This window comes from Dipteris shenzhenensis, chromosome 3 (genome assembly GCF_047967505.1).
Source record: "Dipteris shenzhenensis isolate YYH24624 ecotype China chromosome 3, Dip_SZ_1.0, whole genome shotgun sequence".
In the NCBI taxonomy this organism is placed as follows: domain Eukaryota; kingdom Viridiplantae; phylum Streptophyta; class Polypodiopsida; order Gleicheniales; family Dipteridaceae; genus Dipteris; species Dipteris shenzhenensis.
In genome coordinates, this window is record NC_141598.1 from 61,868,873 (window position 1) to 61,895,473 (window position 26,601).

General features: G+C 41.1%; 1 protein-coding gene across 1 annotated transcript; it reads left to right on the plus strand.

The window, feature by feature from the left end:
- Positions 1-4,246: 4,246 nt before the first annotated feature.
- Positions 4,247-25,807, plus strand: LOC147904129 (uncharacterized). The gene is made up of 7 exons (XM_087372389.1): positions 4,247-4,293; positions 4,473-4,684; positions 17,765-17,928; positions 18,111-18,316; positions 18,407-18,644; positions 25,006-25,056; positions 25,796-25,807. The coding sequence occupies exons 1-7, from the start codon at positions 4,247-4,249 to the stop codon at positions 25,805-25,807; spliced, it is 930 nt and encodes a 309-aa protein (XP_087228515.1).
- Positions 25,808-26,601: the final 794 nt, after the last annotated feature.

Sequence of the window (26,601 nt, forward strand, 5' to 3'; positions counted from 1 at the left end):
CTTTTCCTTGCCTTAGCTTCCCATCATCCCCATCTGAAGGTGTACCTCCTTTCCTTCTATCCCTTATGTTTCCCATTGTCCTCCATACATTCACACATGGCCTAGTATCTCTAAACTCCTTCTTTTAGCAGGTTTCGTGCCGACATAGACTCCATTGTTTTTTATGAACGATTGTTGCTACTCTAGTGAAAAAATCTGTAGCTCTTTGCCTCGCCTCTCTCCCTCTCTCAATTCTTTGCATGCACCAATCGGATAGTGTCTTCCACAAGATTGAGATATCGTGGCATCCTAGGAAAAAATTTCTTTAAATTTTGGGCTATCCAAACAAAGGGAAAACAAAGAAAAGCTCATGCAGGTACTATGTGGAGGAGCTCAAGTTGGAGCTACTACTTAGGAGAAGTTGCAACAATTGAACTACTGTGACTCAAATTGGAGGGTAGGTACTTATTACTGAAGTCATATTTACTTAGTGCTTAAGACTAACTAATAAAATTGGGAATACTAACTTACTAAGTAGTTACTAATAAGTAGTTACTAATCAGTTGATGCTCCTCGTTGTAGTAGCTTGTAAACTTACTAACCGGATGCTACTAATAATTTCTAACTATTTTAAGAGCTACTACAACGAGGAGCATCAACTGAACTATTGTGAGACAGGCCAAACATAGTTACTAAATACCAAACAAAGACTAGATTCGTACTTAAGACTAACTAATAAACTTGTGACTTGTAACTTGCTAACTAGTTACTAAGTAGTAAAAAAAGTTGAAAACTACTACTACTGAGTAGCTAGATACTACTAAGTACTTCTAGCTGCCTTGCCCTATCATGAGGAGTAAAGAATGCCCACATCCCCATCCACTAAATAATTCCAAAAGAAATACAATCATAACAGAAAACTAGAACACCATCTTTTACAATGCATTGAAGGCACTAATATTAAGCTGCTCATTCTTGAAAGTCGGTAAAGAAGGGTTGTAAAACACCAAAGCACGATGAAGAGGAAGTAGGAAAGGTGCCTGACCAAGATTCAATCCATTTTTCCATTATGCACATAAGGTACAATGGCATATGTAGCTGGTTCTATTAAGTTTGGCTTTTATGATCTTATACGTTATTCTAAGTGGGATTTAGCATCATAATGTGTTAGTGGTAGTGCATTGATATGTTTTAGATTGCCTAATTGGTATCTCTTTGAAGGACTTGAAGGCCAATGATTTTAGTAGATGGTATTCAAGAGAGCTATGCCCCTCGCTTATGTTAACTCTTCATGAATGTTCCCTTATAACTTTGGTTAATCAACATTTCACCCCTTGCAACAACTAGTTAATCAATGAGCACTGTTCCTTCCTTGGGGGCCCTATTGAGGACATGGCATAGCCAAAAAATGGAGAAATGGGACTCCAAGGAGATCTATTTGGCCATTTAGTTGTCCTTTCCAAGAGCTTCTAGGGGCATGATGTTGATTCCCTATGGTAGAAGAGGTATTCTTTGCCTTTTTTTTGTGTGTAATGGGTCTATGAAGGGGTCAATAACTACTAAAAGACAATGGTAGAAGAGACTTCATTAAAATACATTATAAGTTTTGGTCTTGGTTTGTTAGCAGTAATTGCATAAAGTACATAAAGTGTATTAAATCAAAGTCTTTTCCATTTGCATAGGATGTGCAAAGCTCTTTGGTCCCGAGAATCGAGGGTTGGTAATAGAGGAAACAGTAGGCTTTTCTCAAGATGCATGTAAGTTAGGTCTGAGAATGAAGAGTTAGCAGAAAGTTGGCACTTCAGATGGTGGCTTTTTCTTTGAGGTTCAAGGTTGTGTTAAAGTACAGGTCTTCCTCCACCTTTCAAAATAGCACTAAAGGACTTAGCGACATAGTATAAAGACATATTTGCTTGCAATTATACTGATATGAAGGGAGTAGACCCTAAGTTCTATCAATGCAAGATCAATTTAAAGCAAGATACTATTCTAGTGGTGCAAGGAAGATATAGAATGAATCCCAACTATGCAAAGCAAGTCAAAGAAGAGATTGATAAGTTGTTGAGAGTTGGTTTTATATATCCTCTCACCCATGTTACATGGCTTTTGCCTATTGTCATTGTGCCCAAATAGAATGGAAAGCTCAAAATATGTGTGACTACAAAAAGCTGACTACTGCTGCCACCATTACTGACCCTTTCCCTCTACCATTTTGTGACTCTTTGCTAGATGTATCAGGTCATGAAATTTATAGTTTTCTTGATGGTTTCAGTGGCTATAACCAGATAAGAATGGCACTTGAAGATAAGGACAAAACAACATTTTTCACTAAGTGGGGAGTATTTGCTTCTAATGTCATGACCTTTAGTCTTATGAATGCTTCGCCAACCTTTTAAAAGTACATCTAGAAGGTGTTTGCTGAGTATCTTACATCTTTGATGAAAGTCTTACTTGATGATTTTTCAGTATTTGGGAAAAGAATGGAACATCTGCAACACTTGGGTTTATGTTTTGCAAAGTGTAGAGTGGTTGGTCTCAGGTTAAACCAAGTGTAGAGTGGTTGGTCTCAGGTTAAACCAAGTGTAGAGTGGTTGGTCTCAGTTAAACCAAGCCAAATGTGCATTTGCTGTGAGTAGAGAAATTCTCCTAGGGCATATTATCTCACGGAGGGAATGGAGATAGATCCCATTAAAGTGTCAGCCATACAACATGCCAAACCACCCAAAAACATAAAGCAACTTCAGATATTTATAGGCCAGATTAAATGACACTGCAAATTTCTTAGATACCTTATGCATAGGCCTAGAAAGCAACATGCCATTATTGATTACTTGAGTAGGCTGCAATTAGGGGAAGCTCTAATAGGTATACTAGATGAACTTCCTGATGCAGGCATTTTTATGGTAAGAATTGAAGAACCAATAAATTGATATGATAAAATGATGTTCTTTCTTATTGATGGTTTGATCTCTGAAACATTAACTAGGGGTCAGAGAGAGAAACTTGTTTGATAGAGTAGACCTTTCCTAGTAATTGCTGGTGTTTTGTATAGAAGTGGAATTGACCAGGTGACCAAAACATGTGCGCAAGATCATGAGTAGAAGGATGTCATAGCTGAAGCCCATGGAGGATTAGGAGGAGGACACTTCTTTGGAGATATTATAGGTAAAAAGATTTTGCAAGCTGGTCTGTGGTGGCCTACAATTTTGAAAGATGCTCATAATTGGGCCAAAGCATGTTTGCCATCTCAGAGAGATGATAGGCCACTTAACAGTGATAGGATGCCCCATCAACCAATTCTCCCCTTGGGACCTTTTCAGAAATGGGGACTAGATTTTATTGGACCCATCAAACTTCCAGCAAAGTTTTTAGGTAATCAATATATTGCCACTGACTATTGTACAAAATGTGTTGAAGCTGTAGCACTCAAAACATGCAAGGTTGGGACTGTGGCACATTTTCTTTTATCACAGCATTGTCACTAGATTTGGTGTTCCTATTGAAACAGTGTTTGATAGAGGGACCCATTTTGTCAACAAAACAATTAGGAAGACGACTAAAATGCACATGATGTTGCATAAAAAGTCTATAGCCTATTACCCACAAGCCAATGCATAGGTAGAGAGCTCCAACAAACAAATGAAAAAAGTGTGTAGAAGAACAGTAGCTTATCACCCAGAGGATTGGGATTAGCACTTGGATTTAGTGCTATGGGCACTTAGAACATCACACAAGGTTGCAATTGGATTAACACCCTTTAGATTATCAGCTCGATGTCAAGAATGCATTTCTCAATGGTTATCTAGACGAGGAAGTCTACATGCAACAACTAGCAGAATGACATTATGAATGGAAAATTGCAGCAAGGCAATTATGCATCTTCTAGCAGGCAGGGTGATGATAGAAATGAGCATCTATTTATGGTGCAGCATATGACCAATTCTATGACAAGTGCAGAAGAACAAAATGATGTGTGGTATGTTGACTTAGGTGCGTCAAACCACATGACAGGTCATGCAGAATCGATGCAAGATGCAAGGAAAATGGAAAAGCCAGGATTTGTGGAGACTGGTGATGGATGGCAGAGAAGCCAAAATGCAAACAGCAATGTTGAATGCTACTATTGTGGCAAAATGGGTCATATGGCTAAGGACTGCTGGATTTTGAGCATCAGACATGGCTGAAATCTGATTTGATTACAAACGGAGAGAAATAACTGACTGAAACGAAGCACAGAGGAGGATGGAGCAAAAGGAAACCGTCCCGAATGAAGCTGACGGAAGGAGATGCTGAAATCTGGCGAATCGGAAGCCCGTGAGTCCCGAAGCCTCCCCGAACCCACAATCCGGATGCACGTGCTGCTGTAGTAGCTGTACGGTCTACTGACGCAGGCCGTACGGTCGCTGATGTGGCCTGTACGGCTGCTGACGCAGGCCGTACAAGGGCTGACGGAGGTCGTACAGTGCTGACGTAACTGTACGGCGTCCGTACAGTTCTGAAGGTACAAGGCGTAGTCGCAAATCGGTGCAGCAGCAGGTGCAGGGCTGGCAAAAACAGTCCGTACAGGCTGTACAGCTGTTGCAGGGCCCTCGAAGACTGCGCAGGCTGACGCAAGCAGGGGCAGATGCGGGAGACTGCTCGAGGCAAGGCGATGCTGACGCAAGCGATGTACGGACGAGGCTGGCTGTCTGGCATAGGAATCGAGGTAGAGGCTCGAAGATCTAGGCTGCTTGTGGGTAGGCTAGTACCCTGCCCTCACCTATATAGGGTGCAGGGCAGCCTTATTTGGAAGCTGAGCTTCCAAAAAAGGCCAAGCCCCTCCAGCTTTGGAGGGGTGCTTTTTCGAAAAAAGCAACCCCCCCTGCGTAGGCTGCACGCAGCCCTAGGCGCAGGCTGTTCGCAGCCTGTTGCGCAGGCTATTGACAGCCTGTTGCGCAGGCTGTCAAGCCTCTACTAGCCCCGTCTACTCCGCCCCTTCCCAAGCACTGCATCCCCGCCTCCCTTGCTGTCTTTTTTCTGCACATCTCTCCTACTTTTCTGCTCTATTTCTCCACCCTCTAAACTTCTCTCATAGGGTTTATGTCAGGTAAAGCCTTGCTATGGTGGAAAGAACTCCAGCCTAAGCCTGATACTTGGACAGATTTTGAGGGCATCTTCAGGAAGGAGTTCCTGAAGAAGGAGGATGACTACGATATCGTTGGCAAGCTCAAGGCCCTCGATATGTCAAAATTAAACTTGACCTTTGAAGTTTATCTTCAAAGATTTAGGGATGTGCAAACCAGGGCCACTAAAATGGATCGTGTACCATGGGAGAGCAGGACTTGGATTACACTCCTGTGGGAGAGGAGGATCAGGGTCTCTATGACGACCTGATAACTAAAAAAGCCTTCAGTGAGTTTACGACTGCTCTTGATGGCAAATTCGAGCAGGTCAATGCTAATCAATCGGGGTTGACACAGCAACTCCAAGGGATACAAGCAACTCTGACTCTTCTGGCTAGCACTGTACAGGCACTCACTGAATCTTTTTCTCATTTGGATAGGGGTGGAATTGGAAGTGTACTTGCCACTTGTGCAACCAAGTGTCAACTACCTCCTTTGTTCTTGATTTTTGGTCACCTGGAAAAGGATCCAGAGTGATATTCGGGCCTAGCACTGAAGCCATGGCATCCGCATGCATCCAACGTAAACATCCTGCCCTTCTTCTTTCCTTTTGCTATCAAGCGACCATTATTTTTCATATCCTCAACAAAGCATACATGAGGATTAAATCTGACCTGCAAGCCCTGCTCAACCATATGACCAATAGAAACCAGGTTCTTGGTGATGTTCGGGACGTGAAATACATCAGACAAGTATTTCTTTTTCCCATCCTGCATAGACAAAGGAATTTTGCCAATCTGCACAATAGAGGTAGTAGTGCCTATGGAATTTCTTGTAGGTAGCTTGAGAGTGGCGATAGATAATAGACTATCCCTAGAAGATTCCATTAATGCAAGATTAGAACAACTTCTACAATTGGATTAGGATAGGCTCACAAGCTCACATACCACTGATATTATTTAGAAAAGGAGGGCAGCATGGATTAATAGAAACATGAAGTTCAAGTTGTTTGTTAACATCAACAGAGTACAACTGCCAAATGTAGGGTAATCAATGAGTAAAGGTGACCAAGCCGAATGATCTACTTCAACAGGACAAGCTCAAGGGAGTTTGATATCCAAATACACCAAGGTCAATGATTACAAGCAATGTGCACATGGAAGGAGTATAGCTCAAACTCAGGGAGTTTGATCCCCAAATACCCAAAGCCCACCCCAAAGTCCAAATATTCTAGGCAACGTGCACAGGCTGCATGTTATTTCCTTATCAATACTATTCATGATTCGAGAGGGCGCCAACACCTTGTTTGGTATTTGGAGAGAATGCAGTTGCTAGTAAAGACAAATACTATGAGTAGGGATTCTTATGCGACGCTGAGTGCAATCGAGAAGGGGACAAAGATATCGTGGGTGCATCTACTTCACTCATGGCTTATGAGTGAGATAGCCAAAAAGGATTTGAGCACTTCAGATTCTCATTCCAAGATAGAACCATTTATTGCTACCTTATTTGAATTTTTCATCCAGATCGGTACGATGAACACAGAGATAATCATTTAGTATCAAGAGAAGCACACCAAAGCAATGCAAGATAACCAGCATGAGGAAGAAAAGACAAAGGAAGCCATGCTTGGAAGATGCTCAATACTCCAAAGATGAAGCTACTATGGCTGTGTATGGCCAATCTTTGGCAGAATGCCTATGGGATACACCCTTAGCAAGAGAAGAGTTGTTAGCTAGCCTAGCAAAGCCTTAATCTGCCAAGAAAATTAAATTAAGTCCTCAGGCAAAATCCATGCTTACAAAGATAGAGACCTAGAAAAAATGAGAGGAGGACATTGCCAGTATATTGCTCACATCACCTCCCTTAGGCCCCTTTGATGCCTTTTTTCCTATCCACAAATTGATAAACTTCAAGCAATCCCCAATACAAGATGTGACTAGTCCACTAGCAGTAGGAATAGTCTCTAGCATGGAGGCAAAACATGCCCTCATAGTCTTGCAGAACTATTTTGATAACTAGAGAAAGGTATAAATGCAGGTGCAAAAGCAAGTGTAGGAGCTGACAGAAGAGATAAGAAGACGTTACACAAGTATATGCTTAAGCAATCAGAATGCAGAAGAAGTTAGATGACACTTAGTCAGAACTAGAGGCAATCAAGAGAGAATATGACCAATAAAAAGAAGTGCAAGATAAGAAAATCTTGAAGATCACTACCCAAGTGAGAGTACAGAAGGAATGCCTACCAACTGTAACAACTTGGCTTTAGGAAATGAAAACAAATTTTTTTCTACAACCAGAACGAATGGGTACAGCCCACACAGACTCAAATATTGAAAATATTATACTGAAGGATTGAATCCATGCATTGGAAGGAGTTGAACAACAGCTCGAGGATATGGCAAAAGAGGTAGATGGAGTTTTCCTCAACTCCTTCGAAATCAAGGATATGAAGAATCAGTTGGTAAAGATGTCTCAAGACCTATCGTCAAATCTCAAAAAACTCATGTTCATAATTACTCAATGACCTTATGATGCTTTTGCATCTACTGCATATGCATATGATATCATGGCACATGAAAGAGACGCTTCGATCTAAAGCATAGGATGCAAAACAGAGGCAGATGCCCATGCATGATGACACAACATTGTTTGGTTTGAAATAGTTTGAGAAGCCGGGTGCAACACACCAGCAAAACCTATCAATAGAGTTGGATGCAAAGCACACCACATGAAGGAACATGGTGGAAAGCAGGAGAGAGAGAGGGTAGGCTAGGGAGAGAGGAAGTGATACTCAAAAGGAGACATAATAAAATGGGAATGAAATGACTAGAGCAATGAACAAAATTGAGAGTACTCACATGTAGACTAAAGAGCTTGTAGCTTGATACTTGATTCATTTGACACTAGACAAGTACAACTCTTATATAAGAGCGCACACACACATATGAACACCTATGCATATGGGATAACTCCCAATATGACATGTGGCACCCATAGAACACACTAGAGTAGAACTCACTGTGGGGGTTAAAGGTCACTATGCCTTTACCCTAGTTATGTACAATACTCAAACACATATATAAATGAATGAAAAAGAAGATTAGGGTGTTTTACACCCACCAAAACTTGTGTTGCTCTTTGTTTCTCTCTCTCCCTCTTCCATTCTTGCTTCTGTTGAGAGAAGTCTCAACTGGTATCAGAGCCCGGGTGATCTAACTGAGCGTGTGTGAATGCTTGGAAGCTCAGCAGCTCTATGGGAGGAAGAAGAAGCTTTGTGGGAAGTTTTGTGGGTGACTTTACTTGCATCCGAGTGTGCAAAGACTTGGAGGAGCCTTTGGAAAAGTCACTTTGGTTTTGCGAAGTGGTTTTGAGAGCCTGTTAAGTGTTTTCAAAGAAAAAGTCGTTTTTCGTAATTTTCCCTATTCCATTCGATGACAGAGACTCTGTATTGACTTGTAGAGGCAACTATTGCTTGCTTTTGGTGTCCACTTCACTTCAAGAGCTTGGAAACACCTTCATTCTTGAATTTGGGATCATTTCATTGGATTTTTGACTCACTGTGTCAATTTCTGCGTTTTTCTACCCAGGAGTTGGAACTCAAGTTTGGGGCAACCATTTGCAAATCTATCAGTTCCGGTGGACTCAGGAGGTCCTAAAACTTCTATGTTGCTCATCATTCGCACTCTGGTGGAGTTTGCAAACAGCTTTGTTTCCAAAAACGTTTTTCAGTCCATGTATTGGACCTAGTGATTGAGACCACAGTTTCCAAAACTGTCTGTCCCATTGCGTTTCGGACGCCAAAAACCCCTACCTGTCAGTTCTTATGCAATTCGGTGGAGCATTTTAAGATGCTCCAAGTAAGTATTTTATGTGCATAATATCTTTTTCTTTTCAAATTTGTGAGTGAATAGCTATAAGCAAATAATCAACCACCTCCTTGCGGGTTCAGTTCATACTACCTACTAGCATTTCACGTATTGCATCGAAGGACGTGAAAGATTGTATTTACAAGATGGGCGAGCTTGTGAGGTATGTGAGCTCAAATGAAATAGATCCCACCATGCTTGAGAATGCTCGAGTTATGTCAGTGGAGGCGGTTTGTTTAGTGGAGGAGACATTTCCACGTTCTATTCTCACAAGCCAACTACATCTCATAGTGCATTTGGTGGATGAGATTGCTATATGCGGTACTATACATGCACGATGGTTGTTCTTCCTCGAGTGCTTCATGAAGACCTTGAAGGGCTTCGTGAGACAAAATGCAAGACCCGAAGGTAGCATGGCCGAGGGTTGGTTGGTACAAGAGTCACTTGTATATATTTCTGCGTTTCTTATTGATGTGGATAGCTCTCTCCCACGACTATGGAGAGATGATGAAGACCTAAGGATGACCTCTATTATGCCTCAAGGGAAAAGACGCAACAAAGTAATAGACACGGAGTTGCATAATAGTATCAACCTCTTTTGCGTGCTTAATAGTGATGTGATGAAAAGATGGGTGACAAGATACGAGGATGCAAAGGCAAGAAGACAAGAAGAAAGGGCCCTCTTTCGTACACACCACGGATCCCGTGTGCCATACCCTCAGCATCTAAGAGCACTTCCAAAGGATATTCATGTGGATTGGCTACTTGATGAAATGGAAAAAGCAGAGAAAGATGAGGGGATGCATATCACAATGGAAGAATGGGAGTATGCTAGGGGATGCATGAGCAAGGTCGATATATAGAATGTTATGCATAAGTTAGGAGCTTTCAATAATTTAGATTGCTTATTTAATTGATTTTTTCTTGGTGTAGTGCACTATGTTCAATGCTATATGGTGTGAGGGCAAGCATTTTCAAACACAACGGATTGATGATAAGAGAAACACACAAGATTGCGGCATCATTGCGAGCTTTGAGGGAGCTAATGGAGCCATGGATGATTATTGTGGCATAATCCAAGATATTATTATGCTTGACTTTCGACGCTTCTTTGTGTATGTTTTGGATGTAAAGTGGTTTAAGGACGTGGTGGAAAGAGGCCCTAATGCAACAATCAAACGCCATGCAAGTGGCTTTGTAACTATTGACTCCACAAAGTTTTGGCAAAGTAGGAAGGACACACTAGTACTACCGCAACAATGTGAACAGGTACTATGCACACATATAAAAATACTCGCTTTTAAATATTTGATGCAAGAAAAGTAACATGATTGTATTTGTGTTTGAATTAGGTTGTCTATCAACCAATGGTGGATAATAATAGATGGTGGCATGTCATACCTATTATGCCACGTTCCAAAGTGATGTATAGTACATTTACTAATATGGAGCGTATGGAGGATGATCAGCCATGGACGTGATGATGACCATGATACGAGAGAGGAGGATGATCATGAGATAGGAGATATAGATATTGAGGCCATTACCCATGAGGACGAGCCTACCATTCAAAATGCTGATTTCGATGAGCACATGAGTGGCACAAGTAGTAGTGGGTTGAATGTATTTGTAGATCTAAACACTTGTTTGGATTTTGAAGTAGATAGTTTGGCAAGGGTTGATCTCATTGAGGATGAGATTGAACCGTAGCCCCATAATTGATATTGGCAAAACTATTTTACATATTGTCTCATTCTCCTCATCTCACTTAATTCTTGTATATGTGGCTTGCAAAAAATTATGTGCTTTGGTAATCATGGGTAATGTTTGGAAAGCAATGATGTACACCAAAATCTCACTTTTTGTATTCTTTGGTTTGCATCTATCTACGCGTCTAAATGCGCATCTAATTCTCAGTGTAAACACGCAAATAAACGCGCTAATACATGCGCAAATGAAATATCTGGTTTCCTACTAGTATACATCTCCTCTGGCATCATGCCATGTATTACTGCTGTTCATTATGTAAACTGTTGTAGCAACTGCTTCAGCCCAATAATAATTTGGTAGGTCTTTTTCATTAACATGGCCCAAGATACCTCTCCAATATGCCTGCTTTTCCTTTCTGCAAGTCCATTTTGCTATGGGGTATGACTGCATGAATATTGTTGTTTTATGCCATGCTCTTGCATGAACCTTGCAAACTCATTTGAGAGGTACTCTCCCCCTCCATCTGACCTTAGGCATTTTATTTGCAGGTCTGTCTCTTTTTCAACCATAGCTTTGAAAGCTTTGAAATGCCCAAACACTTCACTTTTCTTTTTCATAAAATACACCCAAACTTTTCTGCTGTAGTCATCAATAAAAGTGACAAAATAATGATAGCCTCCAATAGATGCAACTTTAATAGTCCACACATCAGAGTGGATTAATTCCAATGGCTTCTTACTCTCTTGAACATGTCTAGGAAATGGTTTCCTTGCCTGTTTTTCAAATTGACAGGCTTCACATACCTTATGCATTTCTATAACCTTGAATTTAGGCAATCCCGCAACAATATTTTGGGCCTGCATTGATTTAAGTTGCTGTACATTAACATGACCAATGCATTTATGCCATGTATCAATATCTGTAACAACACCGTTCCCATGTGCAAACATTGCTGCACTCAATTCAGGCATGTCCACATCCAACGTAAACATCCTGCCCTTCTTCTTTCCTTTTGCTATCAAGCAACCGTTATTTTTCATATCCTCAACAAAGCATCCATGAGGATTAAAGCTGACCTGCAAGCCCTGCTCAACCATTTGACCAATAGAAACTAGGTTCTTGGTGATATTCAGGACATGAGATACATTAGACATGTATTTCTTTTTCCCATCCTGCATAGACAAATGAATTTTACCAATCTACACAATAGGATGTGCAGTATCATCACCAGTCTCTACAAATCCTGGTCTTTCCATTTTCCTTGCATCCTGCATCCATTATGCATGACCTGTCATGTGGTTTGATGCACTTGAGTCAACATACCAGACATCATTGCTTTCTTTTGCACTTGTCACAAAATTGGTCATGTGCTGCACCATAAATAGATGCTCATTTCTGTCATCACTGTGTCTACTAGAGGAGGACCAACACAGATAGGAGCAATGGAAGAAGTTCAAGGCAGACATGAGGCCGTGGGAAGGTGTTCGGGTACCTATAAGGCCCCCACCCAGAGTCAGGAAGCCGTATCAAGCAAAACCAAGAGCACGAGCCCTGAGGGAGATCAGGCAAATGTAGAAGACCACGGACAACTTGATCCCGTGTGGTCCCTTACAATGTGTGGTACAGGAGATTGCATAGGGATACAAGAATGATGTGCGCTTTAGCACAGGAGCTATGGGGGCACTCTAGGAGGATGCAGAGCAAGTGATCACCACTCTGTTTGAGGATGACAACTTGTGTACCATCCATGCAAAGCACGTCATGGTCGTGGACAAGCACATGGCTCTGGCGAAGCAGCTGTGGAGTGACCCAAGTTTGAAGCCCTAGATTCTCTTGCAACCCACCCTTAGGACTTCGACCACCCCCTGCCCTTGAAGGCACTATCTTGTATCGAAGGCCCAAGGGATGATTTTTTTTAAATGAAATATATTGACATTCTCTACACTATCACATTGTTGTATATTTTCCATTTCAATGCTTACAGTAAATTATCATTTTAAGTTAAGTTTTGAATTTTGTCAAATCCTAAAGGAATTTCACCGTCGCACAGAAGGGAAAAGTGTCCAGCACGTTGCCAGGACCCTAGAAAGCCCAAAAGCTACCAAGCACCATGGTGGATTTTGGGCTTTCTGGGGTCCTGGTGACGTGCTAGACACTTTTCCTCCTTCAGGATTTGACAGAAATGAACTTTTGATACTCAGAATTGGTGAAAATGACACTAAATTGGCTAGAAATTTATTAAATTAACCCAATTAAAATGATGGAGAAAATATATCATCGACTTAAACAAAATACTATGGAATTCATGACGAGCAATGATAACTTAAAACAAATAATAAAGACATGTACTCATGTATCCATTGAAATATCCATTTAAACATATGTTTATATCTACAAAAGGCATCACAAGCTATCTTTCTTCTTGGCTAGTTCGAGTACATTGAGAATAGGGGTCTTTGAATCCCCTAGTGGATTCCTAGATATAAATCTAGCTGCAATAGCACTAACACCCTCCTCTCCTACTACCAAAGACATAGCCATTGTCGTCAATGCCCTGCCATGAATGTTCGATCCAAAGGCATTGATAACAGCCAGGCGGTGTACCAAAATGACTTTGTCGGCATTCTGAGTAATGTTGGAGTATTCGATAGCACGCGATAATCCTTGCACTTTAGCAGCTCCGAAGGACCTCGAGGAGAAAATTTGCCGTGAAAGACCATGATATGCTTTGCGACTTTTCCAAGGTAATGGGCCAAAGAATGATCTCACCCAAATGTGCTGTGAACATTACCCCATCATGATGAGAATTCATCAAGTTCGAATGCATCCTGCAACAATTCAACAAACATTAGAAGAGTGACAAAACAAATCATACTGAAAGAACATCAAAATAAAAAATATTGTTCGAACTTACCACTACAGCATCATCGGCTTCTATCCCTTCCTCATTTGCAATGTTGATGGAACCACGTGCTGTCTGATGTTCCATTTAAGAGGTGGACACTTTCTCTTGACCTGTGTTGGAGGTGGAAGGTTCTGCATGAGAGGGTTGTGCATCGTTTATGGACATGTTTGCATCCCTCATTGAAACCAGCGTCGTTAAGAGAAAGTCTTCCATTGTCTGGTCTTCGGTACCTAAAACCCGGGGATCTTTGACACTTGTGTCAACATCGAATCCCGATAGGACTCTGAGTGCCTCATCCTCTCGTAGTCCAAAAAGAATCTCTATGTCATGGAGGAATATGTACTCTTCTCCATCGATGATGAGGGGGGACAAGGACCATAATTATGAGTCTAGGTCAACGGTCTCTGATGTAGATTCTTACTCTACTGGGGGCTCTTGAAGTAGGCTCAATGCTTGAGTTGCTTCCATATCCTCTGTTGGATCATCAAGACTCTCTTCCATGTAGATGTCCGAGTCTAGTCTAGGGACGACCAGATCAGCAGTTCTAATAGAGGGGGTGCTAGATGATGAGGCTTCTTCCTCTAAATTTCCTTCTTAGAGAAGGAAGATGAATGGCATCTCCCATGATAGGAATTTGGTGCCTGTATTTCCTGTGATCCTTGCATCTAGGATGTCTTGGACTTCGACTGTCCTAAACCCTTCATCTATAAGGTTGTCACAAAAGCAGGCCAAGAGCTTTACAAACTTGGGTTCCTCTATGAATAGATACTTTATGTAATCTATGGGAACCCATCTCTTTGAAGTATGGTCAAGTGTATAGGAAAAATTTGAGAAATTATCTTTGCATGTAAAGGATGAGATTTGAGAAGTTATCCTTGGCTCGCATATATGTGCCTAGGACATCTAAAGTCCTATCAAACACTAAAAATAGCTCTTCCTCACGATTTGCAAATGCAGTTCGTGAGATGAAGTCATGGAACATAGTTCTAGCTAAATCCATGGAAAATAGCAGTTGATGGAGGGAGTAACTTCTGAGGATGGGAGTTTCTATGGCTCTCTAAATGTGAAAGTGAGAATGTGATGTAAAAAGGGCTCTTACTCCTTAATATATATCAAAACCCTAAAAATTAAAATTAATCGTAAAATCCCTAAAATTTTTGAAAAACATTTACCACCATGAACTGAAAGGAGAAAACATTAAAAGAAATAACATTTTAATTCAATTGTCCATTATCTTTTGAAGCAATAACTAGGATTTGATAGACAAAAAATTAAATGCTGCACTAGTCAAACACATTGTTAGCAATCTTCAAAGTTGCAGGAGGAATGAAATTGGCAATATACATGCACTTCTCCACACGACGGCTGATCTTACCACCATTTAAGGTAAAGTAGAAGGACTCTGATATACCATCCTCCATGACCAATAGGTGTTCTCGCACATCCCTTAGAGTCCATTGCGATGTGACATTCACATTCTTGACATCTCCCTCTTCAACATCAATAGACAAAATTACCCCCGTATTGTCTTCATCATTAGATTCTAGGGGAAGCCACCGGCCATTTGTTTTCTTCTAGCGCCTATACTAAAAAGCTAAATACAACATTTGGCATGACAAATGGTATCTAATAACCACATTGTCTTTACATGCATGACATTGAAACACATCACCCTTTTGGTCACCTGACCTAGTTCCCCAATTCATCCCAAGTAAATCTTCAAGAGCATTTTCATCTACATGCGACCACATAGTTTTTGTTCTATGCATATGTATATTCTGAAATAAAGAAGCAAAAATGTGTAGAGGCACAAACCAAGATAACCTTGGCCTTTTGGATACAAATGTAAACTTCATGGCCATGCCCACATCCTTTGCAGTCTTGTCCTTGTACGATTGCAATGTCCTCGAGTCCACATTGCTGCAATCCATGTCTTGAAGTTGTGGTGGTGCAATGGTTTGCAGATGGCCATAGCTTGATGATGTCATTGGAGTGATGTATGTTGCATTATACCAATACACATTCTTCATTCGCAAGGAGGCCTTCTCCCTGGCATGCATTTGCTTACCTAAATCCTCATGATACGTAGTGAACTTGCCTATGAATGATTCAACTAGTTCCCACTCCTCGAGGTCCAAAGGGAAAACATCTGCCAGCATGAATAAGAGCTCTTAGAAACCAAATACAAAATTTCCAAATGGACTCATTACACTTACAAGTGAAAAAGGTACATAGATAGAAAGGCTCACAGTGTGATGGTATCCTAGATTGATTGAATGATGGAGGAAGCCGCATATCTTTTCCCATGTAAACATATTACACTTTTGTGAGCCATCCTTTCTTCCCAAACTTGAACTTCAAGATGCATCCCTTCCACTCATGCAAGATGTCACCTCTCTTGCTCTTGGGAAGCTTATGTGGACCTTTGGCCGATTCTTTCATCACTATCTAGACATTTAAGCTGTAGGTGCAAGGGATCCATTCATCCAATGCATTTCTGGTGTTGTGGAAGACACAAGAGGTCACAACATTGCATGGTCTTGTAGCCTTTCTCCTCACCATGATTGCAGAGGTTGCAATAGCAAGAGTGGGACTCCTACACAAGGCAATGCAACTCCAACAGAGGCACAAAAGAGGGAGAAGGAGAGGGACAGTGCAGCAGCAACAGAGGCACAAGAGAGGGAGAAGGAGAGGGACAGAGCAACATCAACAGAGGCATAGGAGAGGGAGAAGAAGAGGGACAGAGCAAATGTAACAGAGGCACAAGAGAGGGAGAGGGGAGAGAGAGAGAGAGGAGCTGCAGCAAGCAGGCCAAAGCAGGAGGGAGCAGAGAAAGAGGGGGAAGAGGGAAAATGCATGGGATTTGATTCAAATCTAAGTGATTTGGCAGGATGGACCAGAACAGTGGGGAGAAGAGGCCCTAGAAAGAGGGAGGGGAGAAGAAAAATTTGCCATAAGGGCCCTACCATCCCATTGAAGGCAGTTTTGGGCTCATGTGGGGGAGGTGCACCTGGTAGGAGGGTCAAACATCGGTTAAGAGGGGGGGGGATGGTTTGGGTGGTCCCTAATGTAAGGGGAGCAACTAATAGGGGCTCTTTGCAGGCCTGTCCACCCTCCACCTCAACATACCATTGCCCCACACCTTCTAGCACTCTCATTGGTACACCTCAAATCACTCTCTAATCCCTTAAAATTAGGAAACACTAATTGGAGGCCCTTTTGAGACCCCAATTCTCCCCTAATGCTATCTTATTTTTCATTAACTGGGTGAAAAAGAAGGTAGCAACCAGTTTGGAAGGAAACATGTCAATAGCAACCATTCATAATGCTTGCTGGATCTCTTGCACAGATGGACTCGCTTGAGTGTCCCACCATTCACTTGCCTTCTATACAACTTTCTACCCACAGGAATTCAACAACCAATTTAGAATTTCATGCTTATTTGCATCATCTCGAGCGGTAAGGTTGCATTTGAAACCCCATACACTACATTATCATGAGTACCACCAATTGAGAGGAGCACTTGGGTTCTTTCCACGTAGAACTTGTCAATCCACATGGACAATACATTATCATGAGTACCACCTTGAGATGAGCACTTGGGAACGAACTTACTTGTCAAATCCATGAAATAGTGAAGCATGTAGATTGGATATGTCACGACTTTGAAAAACCTACAAATTATCTCGCGCAAGCCTCTAGCTGACAAGTGGCTCTCCACCTGTCCTTCATGCTACCGTGTGTTCTCTTTTTGTCCTCTTTTTGTCTGTGGTTTTAACCTCACCTTCACTCAACCCTCAACCGGTCCCTATCCAGGGGAAGACTCTTCTGGGACTAGTGGACACACGGAGATTGCTTTGGGACTAGTGTGCACAGGCGGTGGTGATCGAGTTCCACACTCACACGTGACGTTCAACCACCAAGCGAGTCCCATGGCCTTTTTTGTCCGTGGTTAATAGTAGGTAGAATGGATGAAGAGCTAATATGAGAATGAGTTAGGCTTGAGTGGAAATGCACTTAGGATTGGCAACTGCTCGTGAACCCTTTAAGCTTTCAGCGTCGACGTCGCCAACGACGATGATCTATTAATCTCCATGTTCTGGAGCTCGCTCCTTCTCTTTCACAGCCTTCGCACTCTCCTATTTTTGCTATCTCATCTTCATAATCGTTCATCGTTCCCCAGTCGGTTTCCTGTACAGCTTTGCCAGTCGAACGACCCTTGCAACCTGCATTAATTACGGTCCTCATGAAGACATTTCCGTCCGAAATGGATAAACCGGTCTGGCTTGTCTTCATCGTCTCTTCGGTCTTCCACGTCATTGCATTTGGCCTGGCTCTGGGAGCACAATCCAAACGGAATAAAGTAAGGACGCTGCCCAGTGCCGATTTCTATAGCCCTAGAGATTGTCGATTTTTTAATGGGTCAAACCTGGATTACAATTCAGTAGTTTGTCTCGAGAGAATGCAATGAATCTTTCACTTCTAGAAAGAAAACGTTGATGCCTAAACGTTTCGTTTGATTCCTACTGTACAAACTTATAACAGGTTGACTGGGAGTTCGATGACACGGGAAATTACTGGTATTGTAAATACAGCGCAGACTCAGCAAGTGGAATGGCTGCTGCGGCCTTTTGCCTTCTTCTAATCGGTACCTTAATCATAATGGGAGCGACTCGCTGTTTCTGCTTCGGCATCCTGCACATGCCTGGGGGAGCCAGATTGTGTGCCGTTGTTTCGTTGGGCTTTTGTTGGTGAAGTCTCATTCCGATATACTTTGCTCTCTAATTGAAAATATGTAATAAGGTCGGTTTTTGTAATGTAACCGCTGTGCTTCGCTATAGGCTTTTCTTTGGCCTCGCCGAGATCCTTCTTCTAGCAGGGGCCAACCGCAATTCTCTCCGCACCGAAACCAAGGTAGTTGCGGGCACAGTAGTTCCTAGCTGCGAACTGATAAGAAGTAGCATATTTGCGGCAGCGGCGGCATTCACTTTTCTAACATGGATTCTCAGTCAAGTGTATTACGTATTCGAAGTCAAGTGCCGGCTGGACGGACCAACGCTACCGACCGGACCGCCAACCGTAGGGATGGCTGCGTTCCCACAACAGACGCAGACTGCTCAGAACATATAGCATGAAGCCAGCAAAAGTTCTGCTTGATCGCCAAGGTACTGGCCCCTGATCTTTGTTTGTTTGTTCAGAGATCATGAAGCTTTACACGACAAGTTTACTGCAAAGGAGACGTCCATAAGCACTCTTCAACTCCCCGCACGCGAAAGTGAGGTCCTTCAACTCCAGCTCACTCGTTTGGCCTTCCTCTACTGCAAACCCAGCCATTGACGTAACCACCGCGCATGAGTGCGCCAACATTTTTTGAATTCGACTAAAAGTTTCTTTCTACATCTTCTGTAACCCTTGTTCGATCTCGTTATATGCTTTCGCACTTGCAGTGTACTTATAAATTGCTCCACTTCATTGAACGCCATTTCCAGCCGTACCGTCTGAGATGAAGCAACTCAAGTGGCACGTAAGGCGTGCATACAGTAGGTAACACACACAAGGAAGGGATGGAAAGTTTTTTGAAGAAAGCCAAACCAAATTAATACATGCTTAAGGGCGTAAACAAAGTGCATCATGACTTAGGTTTAATGATTCATTATGTATTTCATGTGAGATAGAAGTAGACATTAAAATTAAAATTGACCATAATTATTATGTGTTCTTCACATGGACAACTAAAACATTGATTAGAATCGCCTAAGTATACCTAATTATAGATTGCAAACTTGTGTAGATTTGATATGTTGGATCAATGATTATCATGTGTTGAGTAGGAGTCCATTGAGTTAGGGTTGATTTTTATGTAGTCCTCTAGTGCAAAGTGGTTAAAACAATTGTAATCCTTAATCTTTAATGAAAGCAAGCCTATGGTTGAAGCCAAATCTTGGTTCAAGTCCTTTGAGCATTGTCGCATTGTGTATTGTGTCCATTGTTGCATAGTCTATTGGTTTACATTATAGGGTCATCATGAAATTGGTAGAGATGCCAAGGTCGTCTGTTAATTTATCTTTTTCTTAACTAGACATCTTGTCACAATTATGAGATTCATGGAGATGAAACATCTCAACACGGACTTGTCACAAATGATGTTAGCAACAATTCTATGAGAATTGCAATGTTAATTTGCACAATATTACATCTAGCAACTCGTTATAAATATGGCAAGTAACCCAAGCCTTTTAATCTCCCTCCAGAACAGGGATATCTATGTTTAGTTAGATCATTTCTCTAGCTTAGCTGAATGAAATAAGTATTCTAACCAAAACAAGAATAAAAATCAAACATTATTTGCAAGATCTTGGAGTGGCTTGGTTTGATTAGCTTGGCAAATTCAATAAAAAAACTCTTGCCCGCATTTGAAGAAATCTCTTTTAAGTGCATATGGAAATAATGATACTAGAAAGGATGTTGTGACACAATTACAAGTTTGAAGCAATCATTGAGTCAAGCTATCTTTTAGTTTTAAGCTTTATGATGTACTCGTTCACATAAAGTCTCTACAAGAACATTTGAATGTATTGAAGTAGGTCCTTTGTTAATTACAAAGATACAATCTATTCTTGAATTCAAATGCGTACATATGGGTCCAAATAGAATTCAAATATTTGGGATTTGTTAGTTTAGATGTAGCTAAAGTGCATGCAATGATAAACTTTCTAGTTGGTTCAGCATTTGCTTGGGTGTAGCCAATTGCAAAACTATTTTCGGGACCATTTTGGGGCCACGATGCAATGCGTTGGTGGGTAAGATTTTGAATTTCGTGTGGACCTGCGCTCTTGTCGAAAGTTTTTTCGACATCATGATTTTCATCCTAGCATAATAATGAGACACAATCTTATCATTGTCAACAGTGCAGAGCTCAACACATGGCACTACATGCATTTACTCATGAGCACAGAGATTGTTGCTCTACCCTCCTTCGCACATCATAGTCTCTGGCCTAACTACACCACACAGCTTTTGCCTTGCCACTTGTCATTGTGCAGCTTCACCATTTATCACTACACAACACAATCTTTTGTTGCACTGACCATCGTGCTAGTTCGAGTAATGATGTTGGCATGGAGTGAACACCATGTTGGCATGGAGGACCACCACGTTGGCCTCACTACATCACACAACTTTTTCCTTGCCACCTGTCATTGTGCAGCTTCGCCATCTGTCGCTATGCAACATAATCTTTTATTGCGCTGACCACCGTGCTGGTTCGAGCAATGATGTTGGCATGGAGAGACCACCACATTAGCATGAAGACCAATGTGGCATGTCAATCCCTAAAGGGGACCCCTCAAGGTCCATATTTGCAACCACCGTGCTGGTTATTGGAGCTATTTTGGTTATAAACCAAGTAAAATATAGTCTTATTTTGGAAGCTATTTTGGTCCTATTACTCCTTGTACATCAATTTCTGAGGGAAGAAATATGCCATTTGTGCTTCTTTAGAGCCACTTTCACTACCGAAGTAATATCAATAATATTTTTTGCGATAATGGTACTACATTGAAATTGAAACAAAAGAAATTACATCTGATAGTTGTTGCGATAATAGTATTACATCGAAATTAAAACAAAAGAAATGACATCCGAAGCAAATATTTGACAAAAGAGATTACATCCAAAGATGCTATAACTTGTCTTTTTGACACTTCTTTAAACACTTTTAGCACTTGTAAACACCATTGTTGTGGTGGGACCTAGTGTCACTTTTTGCCCTTGTTAGCACTTTCTTCCACTTTCGACTTGGTGCCTCATATGCAGGGGACAATACAAGCACCTCGTAGTTAGCACTTTCTTACACTTTTGTTTCGGAACTCTTTGTATGCAAGGGACAATATGAGCACCTCATACTTGAAGATCACCTTCTTCATAGCAAATTCCTTCAAGGCACTGGGAGAGAGAACTTAACCTAGTGGTGAGCTCCCTGTAATCATCACAATCTTTGACAGTGGGAAGGAGAACTCAATATGATGGAATTCATTACTACACATGGGTCTTATTCCGATGGTTAGGCATTGACATTTAGTGCACGTGGTGCGCTAATCATCGGTACGTAAGACGGGTTTAAAAAGGTATGTATATAGTGATCTTTGTAAAACATGGGTATATAGAGACCTTTGTAACAGGTGGGTATATAGGGACGTTTACCAGACTTGTAAATGGTGGCTCTATAGCGATCTTGACTAGACTTGTAAAAGATCGTTATATAACGACTCCGAGATACTTTCCTATACCGATGTTTTACAGAGAGTGTTTTTTCCCATACCGACCTTTAAAGAGAGTTTTCCCCAATGACAAAAAAAAAATCTTTTCATACATGTTTGATCCTTTGAAAGAATAAAAATACAATAGCATCTACATCAAGTTTGAAGCTCATATATTCATGTCCAAGTTTGAGATGAAAAAAGTCAATCAAGAGCATTTATATCAACGACTTCAAAGTCAAGCATGCCAAACAAGTCTATCTCCAACTCTATGCCGAGTTGATCTCCTATATCATCATCGTACCTCTGGCATCGTACGCTCACCTAAGACTTGATCTTCTTCAATAAAGTTGAGTGATTCTTGATCGTCATCTTCTTCCTCAAGATCGTGATCTCCATCTTCCTCCCGTACGATGTCATTATGTGCATCTTCCTCTTGGCTCATATGGTGATCTTCATCTTCTTTGATTAATTAAATCATTAGTATGGACCTACTCACAATGCTCGAGAAGAACAAAAGTATTATTTTCATTGGTCCAAAGTTTGGTGGAGTCTATCGCAAAGAAACCACTATGTCTTTCCTCACCATCGCATGGGGACTATTGTTAATAGTTCTAAACCATTTCACATCAAGAATGAAAATACTAAATCGTCTAAAATCAATTTCATAGATTTCATGTATGGTCCCACAATAATCCAATTGCGAGGAGAGAAGATTGGTATCGAAAGTACTTTCTCAGCTATCTTGTGTGAAGTTAGCCATGACTCCACAATCATATGTGACTCTCTTTGAATCGATGTGTTCCAGGAAAAAATGTCATCCATATGACCATAATGCACTGTACTTCTTGTATTGCAAAAGTGCATCATTAAAACAATGAGGATGCATCTATTTTTATAGCGTACATTGCCACAAATAATTACTTAATTACATCAAGAGGTAAGAAACTTACATGTATCATACATTCAGATTATAACTCTTGCTTGTGCTCGTTTATTATCTCTTCATCATGTTTGGCTTTATGTAGAGCTAGTTGTAGCCAATCAAGTGGCATGTCAATGGGGAGAAGGGCAAGATCACATGGATATGGTTGCGCTCGCTTGTGCATTACTCTAAATGTCATCCTTGCATTTATTCTTTCTACTTTGGTTGCTTCATATCTCTCAATCCACTTCTGCATCTCCTTGCTATTGAGGATACAAAACTTATTGAATTTCTCCATTTTCTCTTTGCTCATCTTTCTTTCAATCCCTTTTCCTTGGGGAACCTCGCCAACAATGCGATCATCATCCTTGTTATGCCAAGCCTGCATCATGGATGGAAGAAAATATATACTAATGACTCAAGTGCACAAGCCATCCCTCTACCATGCTTGCTTTTGGTCTTGCTCTCTACCTTATAAATCCCTTTAAATTTTTCATAAACCGCTCAAGAAAAAACATCTACTGACTGTGAACGGTACCTACAATGGCCACCTCATCAACTATGTGCACAAGCAAGTGCACTTGAGTTGTCATAATGCTCGAGGGAAAGTGCTTCTCAAGCAAGCATACATCTTTGATGGAGTCCATCCTAGCCTTCTCGATGCTTGATATGGAGATCTCTTTTTGAGATATCCACCTATTTCATGTGCCCAAGTAAGATATATTCATAATCAGTCGATAGATTATTCAATTAAATTGAAGAAAATGTAATCAATGTGAGTTGATAGTAAGCATACCTCACAATATCAACTTAAATTGAAGAAAATGCAATCAATGCGAGTTGATAGTAAACATACCTCACAATACCACTGATCTTGAATATAGCATTTCTAGAATCTTCTTGTAAGCAACCTTTCACTATAATTGGGAGGATGAACTCTCCAAGCAACAAAGAAGTCATGTCAATAATATAACAAAGTGATCATAATTACACTAACACATCACAATTATCGGTGTGACTAATTGTACAGCTTAGAATACCTATAAGACCTTGTGCCAATAATGGGACTTGAGCCCACTAAGCTTATTGTCCTTTGAAAATGCTCCTTTCATGCAATGCATGTACCCTGTCGTTGTCCAAAAAGAGGCAATGTCTACCTTGACTGCTGCATCCTCTCTCTCGGAGAGGATCCATGTTGCTTTTAGGAGGACAACTTTATGAACATGCACTAGAAGGCACCTACCTTTTTTTGACGGGCGCAAAGGTTGCTATTTACGTTGCTATTAACATCAAAAAGGAAATGTCGCTATATAAGCATTGCTATATAGTGAGTCTAGTAAATGTCGCTATATAGTGACACTAGTAAAGCATCGCTATATAGTGACCCTTAATAGAACTCTAAAAAAACATTAGTGGGGCTAAACAGGGCCACAACAAGCCTCATTTTGTCCCACTAATGTTTTTTTTTTTGCATTACAAAAGAATTTTTACAAGCACACAGGCAAGATAAAACTCTCAAACCTTGTTTGTTACAAAATTTCCCTTGTGAAAGGGGTGACACGAAATCGCTCAAACAAGCTGAGAGATGGAAGCATATACATGCTGAAGTATATACAAACTTGTTTATTACAAAATTTCCCCTTCGAAAAGGGTGATACAAAATCTCTCAAACAAGCCGACATAAAAAAGCATATACATGCCGAAGTATATACAAAATACTACTAATATTGTTGCTCATCCGAATCGTCATCGTCATCATAGTAATCACGCTGGCCTAATCTCTAGCCCTCATGAGCTATGCTTGATCCTTGGCCCTCGTCAAAGTTGTGTATGCCAAATCCCTTGAGAGTTACCTCCTTGTCATCACCGCTCACCTCTTCTGATGGGATATTCGAGCTTGCACCCTAAGAGTGAAACCATATTAATTTGAAATTAGATTGGACCTTAAAGAATAAAATAATTTCAAAAGTGAGATTACAAGTAGGAGTAGACTTATATTGTGCGAGCAGTCACCTCAACCCAATCAACCATCGCTCCCAGTGCCTCCATCTCAATAAACCATGGCTTCGCTCCTATGCAAAATCCATGTCTCATCTCTTTGGTTTGTGGGAAGGCAACCCATCGCAGGAGTTAGATAAAGTGCATGCAATATGTAATATAAAAATAGAATAATAAATTAAATGAGAAGAAGTACCACCCATGGCTCGAACACCAACCGTCCGTCTGCACCAAAGTGCAAAGCACCTACGGTGTCTAGCCATCTCCTCACAGCCCTCCTCTGACTGTCAAAATTTTGTGGTTGGTCCCTGTACTCCTTCAAAAACTTCCAATCAACTTTTTCTACCCAGCTGGGTTTAGCCCTCTACTTTGTGATGGAAGTCCGCATGACCTACAATGCTTCAAGATAGCACAGATGCTCTCTCACATGTTATCCTCATTGAACTCCCAATTTGGGGGGTTAGGGTATTGTCTTTTCAATCCCTCAATGACTACCTTCTTCTTTTAGTCATCTTGCTACCGCCAGTTAGTATAGTTATGCCGCTCTTGAAGTGGTGGCTCATCAATCACCTCATGGTGGCCAGCACTTTTGAGCCCTTTTTATCTTCTATTATCTCTCCACCCCTAGTGACTTCATAGTACAGATCCTCGGGAGGGAAAGGAGGAGTCATGGGAGGGGCAAAGCTAGAGTGAGGGGTGGTACTGTGAGCGCTTATGGAGCAAGGAGTAGTAGAGGGAGTGGAAGAGGGCAAGGGACTTTGACTGGTACTGGGTCTCATGACCAAGTGAATACCTGTAGGGATGTGAAAGTGCTGACTCATATACATCTCTTGAGTCACCACCACAGTAGCCTCAACCCTTCCTACTCTTCCTTCCCTTACGATGGGTATGCCCAGGTGATGACCCCTTAGTCGAAGGGGCTAGAGGAGATGGCTGTTGAGTAGGTCTAGCGGTTGGTATAAGAGAGGGAATAGCTGAGGTCCTCTGGGATAGTAGAGACATGAATCTCATTGCCTGTGTATCACTCATCTGTGCGAAAAACTCGTCAGAACTCTCAGTGAAGCCATGGGCTGCTAGCAAAGGAGTTCCCCGAGGGGTAGTCATAGTGCTAGGCCTGAGAGGAGTCATGCTAGTCCCAAGGGTAGGCCCCTAAGGAGTCGCCTGAGTGGAATCAAAGTCCTTTGGAGAGTACAGATTATGATGTCTCCTCCTACAAGGGTTTCCATACTCATTGGACGTGCGACATGATCCCATGTCTAATTTGGGGAGATTGAACAAATGTAAACACCAACATGAAAAAAAAAAAAAATACAAGAGAAGGTAAGAAGTAGAAAAACAATTAATTACTTGAGACAATTAAGAAATTCAAACTCAAAAAATTATGAAAAGACAATTAATTACTTAAGAAAATTATGAAAGGACATCAATGCAGAAAGGAGAATTATGAAAGGACCATTAATTACTTAAGACAATTATGAAATTAAGATAATTATGAAAAGAGAGGGAAAAAGAAGAGAAGGAAAAGAGAGAGGGGAAAAGAATAAAAGAGAGGAAAAAAGAGAGGGGAAAAGAGAGAAAGCATATGCTTGTGCTTATGCATGAGCATATGAGCATATGCTCATGCATAAGCATAAGCATATAATATTATGAGCATATGCTCATGCATAAGCATAAGCATCTACTTTAGCATATGTTTATGAAAAGAGAGAAAAGAGGATGAAAGAGAGGGGAAAAGATATGCTTATGCTTATGCATGAGCATATGAGCATATGCTCATGCATAAGCATAAGCTTATGAGAATATGCTCATGTGCATAAGCATAATTATCTACTTTAGCATATGCTTATGAAAAGAG